The sequence below is a fragment of the Alternaria metachromatica genome, assembly GCF_023757995.1.
Source record: "Alternaria metachromatica strain BMP 0045 chromosome Unknown scaffold_30, whole genome shotgun sequence".
In the NCBI taxonomy this organism is placed as follows: Eukaryota; Fungi; Ascomycota; class Dothideomycetes; order Pleosporales; family Pleosporaceae; genus Alternaria; species Alternaria metachromatica.
This window is the reverse complement of record NW_026055521.1, coordinates 74,579-89,191: the sequence shown is the minus strand read 5'-3', so window position 1 is coordinate 89,191 and position 14,613 is coordinate 74,579. Positions and strand designations below refer to the sequence as shown.

Genomic DNA, 14,613 nt, shown 5'->3' with positions numbered 1-14,613 from the left:
CCCTGCTTATTTCTTCTTCGTCTCCTCCTTGCCCTTCTCTTTACCCTTCTCCCCCTCCTTAACCTCACCATTCTTCTCTCCTTCTTTCTTCTCCTTGTCGCCCTCTTTACCCTCATCCTTCTTCGCCTCCTTGTCCTCTGCTTGCTGCTTGTTTTGTATCTTGTTCTCGATCAAGTCGTGGAAGGCGGTGATTGCACGGATCAAACTAGACAGATAGATAGCCATGAGCTGGTCGTTTGTCTTGACGCTCATAGCACGGGCTAGCTCGCCGTTGTCGACTGCGCCTGCCTGGCCCGCAGCAGATCCAACACCGTTTGTTGCGCCACCGACAGGCGCGGCCTTGGGGGTGGAGAGGTTGGGCAGCAGGTTGAAGACGTCTTGCAGGTTGCCGAGGATGGCGTGGTTGACGGGCAGGTCTTCGTCGAGCACTTTTTGCAGGTATTGGCCTATGTCTCGTAACCGTAGGTGCAGGCCTTGGAGCGATTGCAGTTGTGAGGTTATGCGTGTGGAGAGGGTGCCGACGGCGACGTCGCGGATGTCGCGGAGGAGGTGCTCGACTCCGATTTCCTCGGCCTCTTCGGCTTCGATTATTGAGGGGGTGTGGACGAAGGTCTTGGAGGTCGTTGTGCCGTCCTGGGTATGTTAGCATTGAAGCTGTATGGTAAGAGACTGGCAATTGTGATGCTCTCGCCGCCACCGAGCCTGCTGTGCACTTACATCCTTGATCTCCTCCACCGCAAAGTAGGCGTCTGTGGGTACGCCCACCTCCTTCGGCTGTACATCAATAATGACAAGTAGCGGGTTCGGTGTGTATCGCTTGAACAGCTCGTTGACCTCCAAATCCGATGCCCTCAACTTAGGCCCTGTGTGATACCAACCGATGAGCTTCTCCCGCGCGTTGACCTTCTTGAACATGTCGTTCATCGACTCGACGTAGTTGTGGTCTAGGAACCATACTGACGGGTCCTTCTCGTCTTCCTCAAATGGCACTGCAGATGTGTCAGCTGGCGGAACGTCGCTTGTCCTGTTCACCGTCTAGGCGGCAAACGAGACAATGGAGGGGCTACACACCCGCGAAGCTGTTGGATACCCGCACGTTCTTGCCGTCGTTCTGTCCGAGGAGCACACCGACTACTCTCCTCTTGGTTCCCTTTGCTTGTCGGCCGTAGTGGTCGGCGGCGGAGAGGAGGACGAGAGGCGCGACGGAGACGTTGCGGGTCACGAGTGACAGCGTCTCAGCTGTGGTGGCGGGCATCTTGGGGATGTGGACTCAGTATCACCGGGAAAGGTATTGGGCGGTTGGCAGCGATACGGGTGGGGATTGTGGGGGAGGGCGGTGATGGTGGTTGTTGTTGATGCGGCTCTGCGGTGTCCATCGAAGCTTTCGGAACTGGACATGGTGAGGGTGGGTCAGAGCTCGCGCGCTAGTACTTCCAGCAGTGCGTCAGTGAGCGACATGGGAATTGCGATAGTTCAGCACGACTAAACACGGTAGATAAATACGTCAATTAGAATCAACGGACTATAACAATGGCAAATGTCTGGTATCTGAAGAAAGGATAATGTACAAAAAGCCGAAGGCGAAGACGCGAAACCACCCAAGATCAGTCCAGCGATCAGATCATGCAAAAGCGGAGGCCAAACATTATCGCATTATTCCAGGAGTGCGTGACGAAGAAACAATCATAGAGTAGCGGTGGGGAAGTAGTACTGGTCCCACAGGAACTCGTAGTCTTCGATGACACCGCCGACCATATCGAGAAGAGGCTTGCCCTTCAGCGATCCGGTGATACTGTGGATCCAGGCCCTGTTCAATGTTAGTCATGGATCAATAGACGGCGATGTGGCGAGACTTACTTGGTGATGTTCTCGTAGAAAGCGCCGCGCATGGCCCACCATCCCAGGGACCAGCCCCGCTTGCGCAGCTCTTCCTTCTCCAGTCCAGTCAAGCCGCGAAGGCCTCCAGCGAGTCGCTCTTGGAAGTCCTTCTTGGCCAGTTGTCTTGCGCCATACTCCATGCTGACACCGATCAACCACGGCCTCCAGCTCTTCCTATCGCCACTGAAATGTTGCATAGCCAGCGCGTAGACTACCGGTCGGAGAATGTACAGTGCTTCGGCCAGCTCGCCCTTTCCGCTCACGCGGTGGAGCAGCGCCTTCGGGGGCTTGATATCGTCCGCGGTCAAGACCTTGGAGAGAAGGTAGCTTGAGATATCCGAAGAGTCCGGTAGGCTCGGCATGGACAGGCCGGTCCTAGGCATTGCCCAGTTCTCTGCCTCGACTGAGCGCTCACTTGGCGGTGTGTCCATGCCATCGGCCGATGCCGAAGACTCCTCCAGCGAGCTTGGGTCAATCTCTCGTTGTGGAAGCGGCGGCGACAGGAGTGGTCTCGAGTTGGTCAATCGAAGCAGCAGCAACCGACATACTGCCTTGACAATCTCCAGCAACACCACCACGCGCCATCGCACCTTCTCGCCCTTCCGCTTCGCTGCCATCTCCCATAGCAGTTCTGTGTACTGGATCATCTGGAGCACTAGCGCGATGCGCTTGTATGTGGGCGAGTTCTGCGTCCAGAACTTGGTATATCGATGGTGCGGGGTGAGGGGCTGCCGCCGCGTTCCGGGCATTTGTGCCATGGCTTTGGAGAGGAGAGAGTCATGATAGAGGGAGAGGACTTGGACGCCGCTGTGTACTTGGTGGTGTTAGTCGGGACGAATGCGCGATAGCCGGACGCGACCTACTGGATTCGGATGCGACTTCTGATTCCCGGAAGCGGCCTGTTCGTGATCAGCAAGATGCGCAAATACAGATACTGGGCTGACTAACCAGGTATAATGTATGTCAGTGACCGCAGTGCTGATTCAATCTGGGTGACGGCGCTGCTGTTCTTGGTGATGAAGTCGGAGTACATGCCCAGCCACTGCGACGGCATGGACAGCACCTCGCCCGTTTTCTGCGTCGCCTGCCTGTACATGTCTGCAGTCGCCCCAGCTGACGCGCCGAGATGATGCGATTGCGCGACGTGGATGTGGTCGTGTCCGAGTGCACGTGTGTGTAGATAGGAGCAATGGGCGAGGGTGAGATCATGGCTCCATTATCGCGTGCGCTACCGACCGGCCAAGTACCGAGGCTGCTGCGGCTCAGCTACCCCGGATGTTCGTCTCCACCTGCACTGACATGAGTGAACTCCTATTTGTTCCTTTTCGTTCAAAGCCAGTTTCAGAAAGATCGTTGCATCGCATATGGAGTGTCATGTTCACTAATGTCATTTAGAGTGTCTAGGAGAGTATGGAAGGGGCGACGGCTGGTCTCAGGGACAAAAGTCGCCAATCATGTGACTCCGCGTGGGCAGAAAAACGCGTTACACGTCTCTCAGCCCTTTCAAAGTACACAGACGCCCTTCCTTCAAGCATCACAGAGCCCTGTTGCGTTACGTCGTGTCCAGATCGGAATTTTCCACTCGCTCGTCACTTCCTAGTCTACGTGTGCGAACACTGGAGAATATCTCTATCAGAGAGCAGTATCAGTGCTCCAACCATATCGATCCTACTACCCACCCTCTTCTCCCTCATCATGGCTTCTCAACCCTCAACTTCAATTCCAGTGCCTCAAGTCCCAATACACGAAGAGTACAAACCCCTCTTCGCTTCCATCAACGCCTTCGTCCACAACTACATGTCAAAATACGACAACTCGCACGACTACAACCACATTCTCCGCGTCGTCTCAAACGCACACCGCATACTCCAAGCCGAGCTCGTTCGCGACCCCTCCGTCAGCTACGACACCACAGCCCTCTTCCTCGCCGCCCTCCTACACGACGTAGGCGACCACAAATACATCAAACCGGGCCAATTAGCCGAGAGGCGCATTTCGGAGATCTTAATCAACCGTGGCTGCAGTTACGAATTGGCTATCGTCGTAGACAATATCGTTAATCACGTGTCCTACTCACACGAGATTCGCGAGCCTGTGATTACCGCGGGAGTTTTAGCAGCGTATCCTGAATTGGCAATTGTACAGGATGCGGATCGTCTTGATGCTATTGGTGCAGTGGGGATTGGACGTTGTTTTTCCTATGGGGCGGCTAAGATGCCAGGGGAGCCTATGGATAGGGCGATTGAGCATTTTGAGGAGAAGTTGTTCAAATTAGAGGGGATGATGAAGACGGAGACGGGGAAGCAGATGGCGAGGAAGAGGACTGCAGTGCTGAGGGAGTTTGCGAAACAGTGGGAAGAGGAAACGAAGTTGAGTTTTGAGGTTTTGTAAGGGGGAGTGGTGATGTGAATGAAGGATTGAGGATAATCAATGACGAGAGTCGGTTTTGCCCATGTCCTATGAAGAATAGAGTCTGTCTTTGACTCGTACTGGGGTCTCATATTGGTTCAGGTTGGTCATTGAGAAGGAATATGGTACACGGTAGGATTGCGATAGCTTTGATGTCGTTCTCAGGCACGCTTAGTGCGTCAAGAAGGTGCATCAGTAACGCAATATCCTTCAACCTACCGCGCTCGAACTTGACCGGTGTTCTCGCGATGACGTTCGGGTGAATACCTCGATGATCAGATATCTGGTAACACGGGTCAGTAATACCACACAATACATGGCAAAGGAATGAAATCACATTGGTAAGCCGTAGGACATTCGAGAAAAAGAAACCCACTAGAACGATGTTATGGGGTTGATGACAACGATGCAACGTAACCCCAACTTCAACACCTCGGTCGACTCATTCCAAGAAGGTCAGTCAAGACCTCGTCAACACCCACGGGTACCGCGGCCCTTGGCAGCACGGGTACGGAGCCGGCCGCCCTCGATCCTAACCTAAGATCAACAACGTTGTTCCCCAACCTGTTCAGCCCTGAGATCTCGGTTATCTGTAGCGCAGACGACAGCCGACGAGCAAAAGTAAACATCGAACCAAAACCTCAGCCTTGCGAGTCATGACATCACGCCAATTAGAGGCTGCCCAGGTAGAATGGATAGCTATCTTAAGCTCGGGGTTAACTCCGACAGAGTTTCATGGTACATCTGCTTGACTCATTCTTTCCATGCAATGTCTCTCAACCAGAGGGTACGGAAAAGACTCGACTGGAACGGCCTTCTTCACCGATGAGCATGTGCGGGCCGAATAACGTAGCGTTCGCTCCATAAAAGTCCAAGCCACAAGTTGCATGCGGCGGAATGAGAAACTATACCGATTACTTAATTCGCTGTATCGATTCGAGCCGTTTCCAACGTAGATACAACAAGGGCACCGTCGACCCATAAGCTGGGCTTATCACAGTCGAAGATGTCGTGAGATATGAAATCACAGCAGCATAAACAACAATGACGCTGTTCAATCACTCGTAGATCAGGGTCTGCGGGAGGAGTTCCCAGCCAATGAAGCGCCCTCCCAGCTTACCAACCTCATCTGGAGCGCGTGCCTCTGTCTCCGACGATTCGCACGCTCCATCCGCCGTACGCTTGCTGACAACAACCAATTGAGCTGCGGACGACGCTCCGGTGCGACCCCATTTCCTCATCGGTAGCATGCAGCCCTCACCTTTCGAAGTACAGGTCCGACACACACTAGCATACGCTAAGGCATACCCCATCTGGTGTCTGCGTTGACGTCTGGATTACCCCAAGGAGGTAATTCCACCTTGAACCATCGGTATAACGCAGACCGCGGCCGTAGCTTTTCGAGGCTGCAGGTGCACGATACGAGACCAAGACTTATTGCGGTGGAGACAAATCATCTGCTGTCTATGCATGGCAGATGCAGCCGCAGAAATCTCGATGCGGCTAACCGGAGTAAAGCCCTGCTTGCACAGCTGCAGGTGCACCGTTAGTAGGACGAATGTGGAACGACCATTGCATCTGCTACAGTACACCATCGAATCTCTTTCTAGTATATGTCTTGTTGACGAATGAGAAATACACACGGAGTTATTGTACCGTCGCCAATCACGAGGGGGTACGTTTTTCCAAATAACGACATCATGCCGTGTCCAGTGCTGGAGTGCTTGCGGCGGGAACGTGGGCATCTTGCGCGAACGGCAATACCAAGACGCGTATTAAACAAACACCATGATGACGATACGTAACGGCAATTCCCGATTTCGCATTCCAAACACGCGTGTTGTGTAAAAGACTGCTGCCGCAAAAGATGAAGTTCGGCGACGCACGCAATCCGCATCTCTCTGGCTTCCGATTGGCGGGCAAACTTGCCGCGTTCCAATTACCATCGAGATCCCGGAGGCCTGGGTCTTTTTTGAGCAGCATCGATATTCGACAAATTCCATCCCTTAAAAGATGGGAAGGAGACCACGTTTCTGGGCCCCACCATGACCGCCATATTTATCATCAGTTTCTAGCCTTCGTTTTTACGACTTTTTGTTCTGTTTGCGCACGTCTTGCTTGCTGGCTTTTTCGTTTTCGATCGAGCGCTATGCGTCCACTCAGACCACTCCTCCCGTCTGCTGTTCGCCCGCGCAACGAACCTCTCCCGCCTTTACCTCGGGATCGCGTCGCATCCGCTTGCGACCAATGTCGCGCGAGGAAGATCAAATGTAACGGCGAGCGACCTGTCTGCATCGAATGCGTCAAGCGGACAACATCCTGCCACTACGCTACGCGATCGTCGGAAACCCAGGGCCAAGCCCTAAAACGCAAATACGATGCCTTGGAAGCCGAAAACGAAGCTTACGTCGAACTGTTCAAGTTGATCCGGACGAGCCCGGATAGCGAGTCTTATGAGCTGCTGAGGAGGGTCAGGAAGGGGCGTGATGTTGAGGATGTGTTGAGGGAGATTAAAGAGGCGGATTTACTCATCCAGCTTAATCCGAAGCCGGAGACGAGAGTCCAGATTACGTTGCCAAGCTTGGCGAGTATTATGCCGAAGCGCATGTCTATGCCGGATAATCCGTACTTTGCGCTGGCGGCGACAAGCCAGGCGCCGTCGAGTACGGGTCGTAGGTCTTCGCCGGATAACCCGGCTGCGCAGTATCCGAGTCCGCCTGTGTAGTAGATCGTGGCTGTCATCTAGATGGAGACTTTCCGGAGATCATGAACAACTGCTCAGCGGTGATTAGCGAGATAGCTATTATGCTGTCGTCGAGAGGACAATACTCGTTTCCGTCGTAGAGAAACATGGAGTTATCAGACTCGTAGGTCTTGGAGGTATCCAATTTTGGACCGACTAACACATTCAGCAAATATCCAGCAAAGACGACATATATCTGACTATCAATGCTCGCAAGCTTGAGCTGTAAGCCGAACGCCAATCTGTGTGTTGGTCATCACACCACGTCTCCGGCATTAAATCAAGATACACGTCTGCCTTGTCGAAAAGACCACCGACTCATTCCGGAGTCACAAAAGCGGTGGCGCGTTGGCGGCTCCAGTTCCAGCTGCGACTACCTGAACCCTTGTGCTCATCATTGGGGTCGGGTTACTCTGGCGGGCGGACCGGTCGTTATCCCGGCAAGATGTGCGCGTTGTGAACAGCGTCAAAGGATTGGCGTGATGCAGCTAATGGAGAGCCATTCCAGGTGGGTAGTGAGAACTTGCGCAGCGAGGTGGAAATGAGGAAGTTGCGAAACCGTGCCTCATCACGTCATGGCGACGCTGGGCTTGGCGTCACGTGGACCAGCAAACGGGCCTGCCTTCACCTTTGGTGACGGGCGATCTCGCTACACGCACAGATTTGCGCGCTTTCAAAATCTGCGAGTTCTCCATCTCCCCCGTCGCTGCTTCAACAGCGCAACGATATACACCCTCTAAGCAGACCCTCCCGAAGGTTCACACGCGCCTTCCGCTGGCCTTTCGACGATGGTCTTTTGCGCCTACCTTCCAGGGATGGACGCCACAGCCTGGCTTAAGAAAAGGTGTCAGGAAACGAGGCATGAAGACCATAATCCTTTCCTTGAGCGATTCACAGTCGTGCCCGTACCAAGGAAACGCTCCTCCAAGGTTAGAAGATCCATCAACAAGTCGCTCTTCCACGCTTTTCCCCGCCTACCTGCCGAGATCCGCGCACAAATTTGGGCCATCGCGCTAGAAGATCGCATATACAGACCAGACAAGTATGCTCGTGTCAAGCCTCACTCCAACACGATTTTCATCAGCCAGGTCAAGCAAAAGCTCCGCGTCAGAACACGCCGGCGCTATCCGGCCCTCTTCTTCGTCAACCGCGAAGCCCGCTACGAGGCCGCCAAGGTCGATGGAGGAGACTGGTACTCTTTGGGCGTTGGAGCCGTAGAGATCTATGCGAACCCGAAGAAGGAGCAGATCACTGTTTGCGATACCTACGAAGGCTCAAGGTCTACCCCGCTCCACCAAATAGCGAACCGCGTCGGTACGAGCTGGGCTTCATCGACGTATGATCCAGTGAAGGAAGCTGAAAGGGAGTGGGACGAGATGATGTATGAGTTCTCGTTGGAGTATCCAGACTCGGACTTGGAAGAGGGTTGGTGGAGGACGAAGTGAGAAGCTGGCGATGTGTGGCAAGAGGTTTGGTCTACAGGTGCAGGATATGTTCTGCTTTCTTCTTGTCATTGCGACGACGGCGCCCACGAGTTAGCTTCCAGAAAGCATGTGACTAGAAACACAATAGATACGGGATGTCCACCCAAAGAGAACCAGAATTGACCTCAATTACGGCCAATATATCATCATACATCAGCTTCATCCAGACGTGACGTGAAAGCCAAGCACGATGTCATCATGTCCACGTTACTTACTAGAGGAGTTGAACTAGGATGAGTGATTCGTCGAAGGGGTAGGGGAACATGGTCGATGTCGGATGGAAAAGAAGTATGGGTGAATGGAGAGGGTACGGTGGTGAGGTGGAGGAAGTGAAGGAGGCTGGAATAGAGAGGACTTTATACGTGAAGAAACTTCAGGTACCGCCACGACATCAAGCTAGCAAGACAATAGTATGTCACTACATAAGTTAATCCAACGCCCATTATTCTTCAAACAAGCAGACATCCATCTAACCCGCCCGGCCATCACCTCGCATTTTCTCCTCCATCAACGAAACCATCCATCGTGCCTTACTACATCAACCTCTACTCCGCTTGCGGCGTCTTCTTAGACTTCTTAGACTCGTTTTTAGGCGCATCTACCGCCCTTCCATCCCACGTCAGAACTTGTAATCTCAAGTTTCCGTTCGCCTGTGAATCATACCAAGCTGCAAGCTCTTGTACTTTGCTTAGAGGCCTACGTTCTTTCAGTTCGTGTTTGGTGGGAGAGGCTTTTGAGTCAGCGGAGTCAGCGGAGGTGGTGGCGTTATCTGAGTGGTCGGATGGGGCTGTTACTGGTGATGATGGTTCTTCGTGAGTACTCGTGGTATCATCGGTGTCATCGGAGTTTTCGGATGCGGTCGTTACTGATGAAGATCCTTCATGAGTAATTCCAGTCTCATCGGAGTGATCGGATGGGGCTGTTGCTGGTGAATCTGGTTGTTCATGAGTAATTTCGGAGTCTTTGGGTGTCAGATTGGGGGATGATGGAGATTGAGACATAGTGTAGGTTAGGAGGATATGAAGATGCGTGGGTAGGTATATAAGCCAAGAAGCGGGAGATTGAGGAGCGAGACTTCTGGAAGAAGGTGGAGGTTTTGCTGGTAAGGTCAATGATGAGAAGAGACAGAAAGTTGAGAGGGAGAGGTAGTGACTGTCTAACAGTGGTTTCAGTAACATTGTTGCGTGTCAAAGCCTGAGACAAAGAACGACAAAGAACGAGAGGCGCGATGCAGAAGATCTAGGTCGCGGGTTAAGACAATGTGTCTTATTAACAATAACATTCGCATTAACAGTAACAGTAACAACAGCGGCTTTGTATACTGCTGCGCCGGGGTATAAATGAGGAAAAGGAAAACGTGAGCTTTTGATGCCAATGGCATCGTAAAAATACATAGTGTACAGATGTTGTTGCTCAAGCACCCTTCTCGTTCTTCTTGAAAAGATAGCGCAGCGCCTTGACGCGCTCCTTGATGGTCTTCGACTGGGTAACTTCGTAGAGGGGCTTGTGCTCCTCGAAGATGTCGTGCTCGCTTTCGTAGTCGACGTGCACGTAGGCTCGCTCAACATCGGCAAGACCTGTCGCGTGTTAGTATCGGGTAGTGGATGTGAGTGAGTGACTGAGACATACCTTCGAGCTTCCTCTGGAGGGTCTGCGAGACGTCGTGAGTAACCTTCAGCGGCAGACCCTCATCCATGACAATGTCCACCTCAACGTAGTAGTTCTGCCCAGCATGATACGCGCGGCAAGTGTCGACTCTCTGGATCCTGTCGTCATGCGTGACAACCATGTAAATCAACTTGCTGATGTAGTCCTTGGGTGCGGACTTGCCAACAAGCAGCCAAACATGGTCAAAGGCATTGGCAGCCCAAGAAACCAAGATTAAGAGACCGATGAGAATAGCACCGATAGGGTCGACATACCAGACGACGCGGCTTCCGACGATCGACATGGCAAGACCAAAGGCATTGACGACAATATCATTGCGATGGTCGATGAAGAAGACGTGGACAGCGGGGTAACGCCGATAGATGAAGCAGTAGACGCACAGGGAGCCTTTGCAGAAGATGGCTGTCGCAACGAAGGCGATGGGGATGATGTGGAGTTCTTCAGATTCCGTGGCACCGCCAGCCAAGGAACGCCCAGATTCGATCTTGTTACATGTCAATAGCTGAGCCGGCCACACGGGAAGGAGTACTTACGATGAGCTGGATGGCTACCGTTGTCATCAAACAGCAGAACATGATGATTCCGATCGTCTCGATACGTGTCCGCCCCACGGGGTACTTGTAAACGCTTGGCCGTGCTGCCATGCGCGATGTGATGAGCATAACCACCGACGAGACCAAGTCCATGAAGGCGTCCGCAGCTGTCGCGAACAGCGACAACGAACCCGTGGAGATGGCCGCGTACATCTGGATGATGAACAAGCAGAAGTTGACGATGAACGAAGCGTTCACGGCGAAGCGGACCTTGGGTCCATTCTCAACCATGTCAAGAGCAGCCAAGCGCTCTTCATCTCCGCTCTGGAGGAACTGATCGATCAAGGCATTCTGTCTTGTGTAGAACTTCTTCATGTGCCTGGGCTTGGCGAGTGGATAGTCACTCTTCATCTGTTTCTGGGTCACATCGTCGCGCATGTGTTTGCGGAGATCGAGTGGATCGTTGTGGACGGTGATGGTGACATCGTCCTTGGCTCCCCGCGACGATGCATTGTCTACAGATGACAGCCGCTCAATGGCATCTGTCCTATGCTCGGCGCCGACATTGGCCTGGTTTGACGAAGGCGTAGTGCCAGAGCCTACTGGAGCGCTTGTTTGCCCAGCAGCTTGGTCGTGTGATGGGCCATTAGGTGAAGCTAGACGGACGGTCAGACAAGAGAACCACGGGCTTGGGTTGCCTGAGACATACTGTGAAGATCGGAAGTCATGGTGTCCGGACAATGGGCTGAGGGACGCGTATGTGTGTGTGTGGGCGATCTCTAGGATCTGCTACGGTGTGCGAGTTACGAAGTGGGTGATATATGCCTCAGCTCAGGGCATGCAATGTAATAAAGCACCGCTGCGAACGCCACCGCGGCGTATTTCCCGCCCTCCTCCGCACGAGTTTCTTTCTCTGAACCCTGAAGTCATAGTGGAATGGCCAGATCGTTTACTCGGTGCCACAATGTGTGAATACTGCGCGTTGGTGCAGGTGTAGGAATGCTGGGCACGGAGCATGAAACTCGCTAAGCATTTCCAACGGCTCGCTAGTACGTGATGGGTTAGCCGTGATACCTGTTATGGTATAGCTTGATGAGCTTGGCCTTATCTTGATACCTTATAAGGCTTGGCTGTCTGCATGCGCGGAGGCGTGGTGAAAATGCCCGCGCACGCGTGTACAACGTGGAGACGTTAGCGGCGATCTAAACTGACCGGAACTTTTACGATGCTAAGACGCGTTGGAAAGCTTGTCATCTGTGGACGAACGCGTCCCCACACACCCATCTCCATTCTTGAAGTGGGCTTGATGGAATTGTTGTTGGTGCGGTGGTTTGATGACTCGGAGGACGCGTCGCAAGTTCTCCAGGGTTGGCTATTCTTTCCCTCCGGCTAAAATCGTCACACGCCTGACAGATAGCGCAGCCTTGGAACGCAGTGATCGCCGCGGCAGGATTGCATCGGCTGCAGCGTGGGGCCATAGTGGACGCCATCTATATCCCCACGACGACTTTCTTTTACATCTCCAGGTTTCAAAACTCACCGAGTCGGCCCATGCCAAGCTTATCACGACGGCACGAAACTAAGCCGAGCTTGGCCCACACACGTCAACGCAATCGCGAAACGGCCCATTGGCCAACGACATCGGCATGCTGAGCCACTTCGAACTCCATCTGCACCAGATGGCAGCAGTCAAGCCTCACCCCTAATGCTTCGCACCTCCACACTTCGTCAGCTGTCCCACTCGCTTGGCCCACTCGCCGGAAACGAGACTTGAGCCGCATCACATCCCCACCCCTTCGCAGATCGAGCGTGCCTGCCAAGCATCTACGCGCATGACAGCCGTCTCCAATGAGCTTCGAAGGCTGGGCGCAGGCAATTCCAGTTCCTGCCTGGAAACCTCATGGCAATGCTTCTTTCGTTTTCGGCGCAAGGCTGGCTGGTCCTGACACCGTCTGGACCTCCGCGTTTGCTGCTTGGAGCACCTATCACTGCAGGCGATAGCTGAGGCACAGGCCACTTGTATCGAGGTCCCACTATCGTCTTCAGGTGTTCTGGAGACGTGCAGATCTGCATGATGCGGTTAGTGTCTCTTATCCTACTGGCCCTTAAAGCAATACATAGTCTGGAGTGCCGAGCCTGCTGCCCATATTCACAACATCACTTCTGTGCGTTTTCAGTTCTTGTTACTCTTTGAGAGAGTGTGTTGACTTCCTTTCTTTCTTCGTCTCTTTCTTCTTGTTCATCGTCGCCGGCGACGGGACTGCTGGCAAGTCTGGGATTATTCCACACATTCCTTGAACTAAACATACATTCTTTGTAATCTTCGCAATGTCCGACACGGAGAAGCCTCAGTGCGGCAGCGAGGCGGATGCTGCCGTCTATGACTTTCCTCTGCACGTTGCTGCAGTTTGTAAGTACATCCAAGCCGGTCATAGTACATCACTAACGTCTTCTTAGTCATTGTGTTCTTCGCTTCCATCTTCGGTGCTGGATTTCCAGTAGTGGCAAAGAAAGTCAAGTGGATGAAGATCCCACCGAAGGTCTTCTTCTTCTGCAAGCACTTTGGTACTGGTGTTCTAATCGCTACTGCCTTCGTCCATCTACTGCCGACCGCCTTTGCGTCGCTCAACGACCCATGCCTGCCGGATCTATTCACCGACGATTACCCTGCTCTACCAGGTGTGATCATGATGGGTTCGCTCTTCATTCTCTTCACGATTGAGATGTGGCTTCACGCGAAGACTGGCGGTCACAGCCACGGTGGCGCAACAGGAGAGGCATTCAACGGCGCACAGCACTCTCACCCGTCCACCACCGGCATCCAGGCAGCCTTCAACAACCCCATCCGACGAGTCGAGAGCTACGATTCGCAGAAGACAATGCTTGCTCAGCGCGACGAGAAGCGAGGATGGGTCGAGGAGTCAACTTACCCCGTGGACAACTTCCCGTTCCCCAAGAGCGGCAGCGACGAGCTCGAAGCCAAGTCCGAGATGCCCCCATGGTTCATCGTCTTCTACGAGCAATACGTGCGCCAGCGCGACGAGATGCTTGCCACGATCAACCGCGCCATGCCTCCTATGCCATCCTACCAGCAGCAACAGGCTCCTCATCAACCGGAGGCCAACTCATACTTTGACGACGACGTCGAGGCGGCTGTCGATCCTCTTGTCCTCAAGAAGCAGTCCATGCAGATCACGCTCATTGAGGGTGGTATTCTGTTCCACTCCGTCTTTGTCGGCATGACCATTTCCATCACAGCCGAGGGTTTCATCATCCTGCTCATCGCCATCGTCTTCCATCAGATGTTCGAGGGTCTCGGTCTCGGCACGCGTATCGCGGATGTTCCTTACCCCAAGAACAGCTGGAAGCCCTGGGCTCTCGTTGTTGCTTTCGGTACCACCGCGCCCATTGGCCAGGCTATCGGACTCATTACTCGTGGATCTTACGACCCCAACTCGGCATTTGGTCTGATCATCGTCGGAGTCTTCAACGCCATCTCGTCTGGTCTTCTCATCTACGCTGCGCTCGTAGATCTGTTGGCCGAGGACTTCCTCTCTGAGGAGGCTCAGCACACAATGACCGGCAGCACCAAGACTTATGCGTTCATCTACGTCCTCATGGGCGCAGCTGGTATGTCCATTGTCGGAGCCTTTGCCTAAGCGCGCTCGTCATGGGCTACTCTCTTCGAGTACTCATTGACCTTCAGCGTCGCCAAGCTCTCCTGCACTACGCGCGACGCTTTTCCTTCATGTCTAGACAAGATCTGCTACAACAGCCTGGCAGAACGATCAACTGTACGAGTATGGGAACAACACTAGGCGTCATAACGTATATGACGGCACATGTTAAACTGAAACAAGAATTACTTAAATGGGGCAGCCGTTCATTCTTTACGTGG

The 14,613-nt window shown here is 53.3% G+C and overlaps 6 protein-coding genes across 6 annotated transcripts; 3 read left to right on the top strand and 3 right to left on the bottom strand.

Annotated features, from left to right (window-relative positions):
- Positions 1–6: 6 nt before the first annotated feature.
- Positions 7–1,255, bottom strand: RPN8 (proteasome regulatory particle subunit; the record flags this gene model as incomplete). The annotated part of the gene is made up of 3 exons (XM_049336005.1): positions 7–633; positions 718–989; positions 1,072–1,255. The coding sequence occupies 3 exons, from the start codon at positions 1,253–1,255 to the stop codon at positions 7–9; spliced, it is 1,083 nt and encodes a 360-aa protein (XP_049184821.1).
- Positions 1,256–1,683: 428 nt separating this feature from the next.
- On the bottom strand, positions 1,684–2,974 carry J4E83_009112 (uncharacterized protein; the record flags this gene model as incomplete). Its single annotated transcript, XM_049336004.1, has 4 exons — positions 1,684–1,807; positions 1,858–2,692; positions 2,742–2,777; positions 2,827–2,974. 4 exons carry the CDS (start codon positions 2,972–2,974, stop codon positions 1,684–1,686), a joined length of 1,143 nt encoding a protein of 380 aa, XP_049184820.1.
- Positions 2,975–3,573: 599 nt separating this feature from the next.
- On the top strand, positions 3,574–4,269 carry J4E83_009111 (uncharacterized protein; the record flags this gene model as incomplete). The annotated part of the gene is made up of 1 exon (XM_049336003.1): positions 3,574–4,269. The coding sequence occupies one exon, from the start codon at positions 3,574–3,576 to the stop codon at positions 4,267–4,269; it is 696 nt and encodes a 231-aa protein (XP_049184819.1).
- Positions 4,270–7,845: 3,576 nt separating this feature from the next.
- On the top strand, positions 7,846–8,475 carry J4E83_009110 (uncharacterized protein; the record flags this gene model as incomplete). The annotated part of the gene is made up of 1 exon (XM_049336002.1): positions 7,846–8,475. The coding sequence occupies one exon, from the start codon at positions 7,846–7,848 to the stop codon at positions 8,473–8,475; it is 630 nt and encodes a 209-aa protein (XP_049184818.1).
- Positions 8,476–9,927: 1,452 nt separating this feature from the next.
- On the bottom strand, positions 9,928–11,443 carry J4E83_009109 (uncharacterized protein; the record flags this gene model as incomplete). Its single annotated transcript, XM_049336001.1, has 4 exons — positions 9,928–10,091; positions 10,144–10,666; positions 10,716–11,371; positions 11,425–11,443. The coding sequence occupies 4 exons, from the start codon at positions 11,441–11,443 to the stop codon at positions 9,928–9,930; spliced, it is 1,362 nt and encodes a 453-aa protein (XP_049184817.1).
- Positions 11,444–13,043: 1,600 nt separating this feature from the next.
- Positions 13,044–14,374, top strand: J4E83_009108 (uncharacterized protein; the record flags this gene model as incomplete). Its single annotated transcript, XM_049336000.1, has 2 exons — positions 13,044–13,125; positions 13,173–14,374. 2 exons carry the CDS (start codon positions 13,044–13,046, stop codon positions 14,372–14,374), a joined length of 1,284 nt encoding a protein of 427 aa, XP_049184816.1.
- Positions 14,375–14,613: the final 239 nt, after the last annotated feature.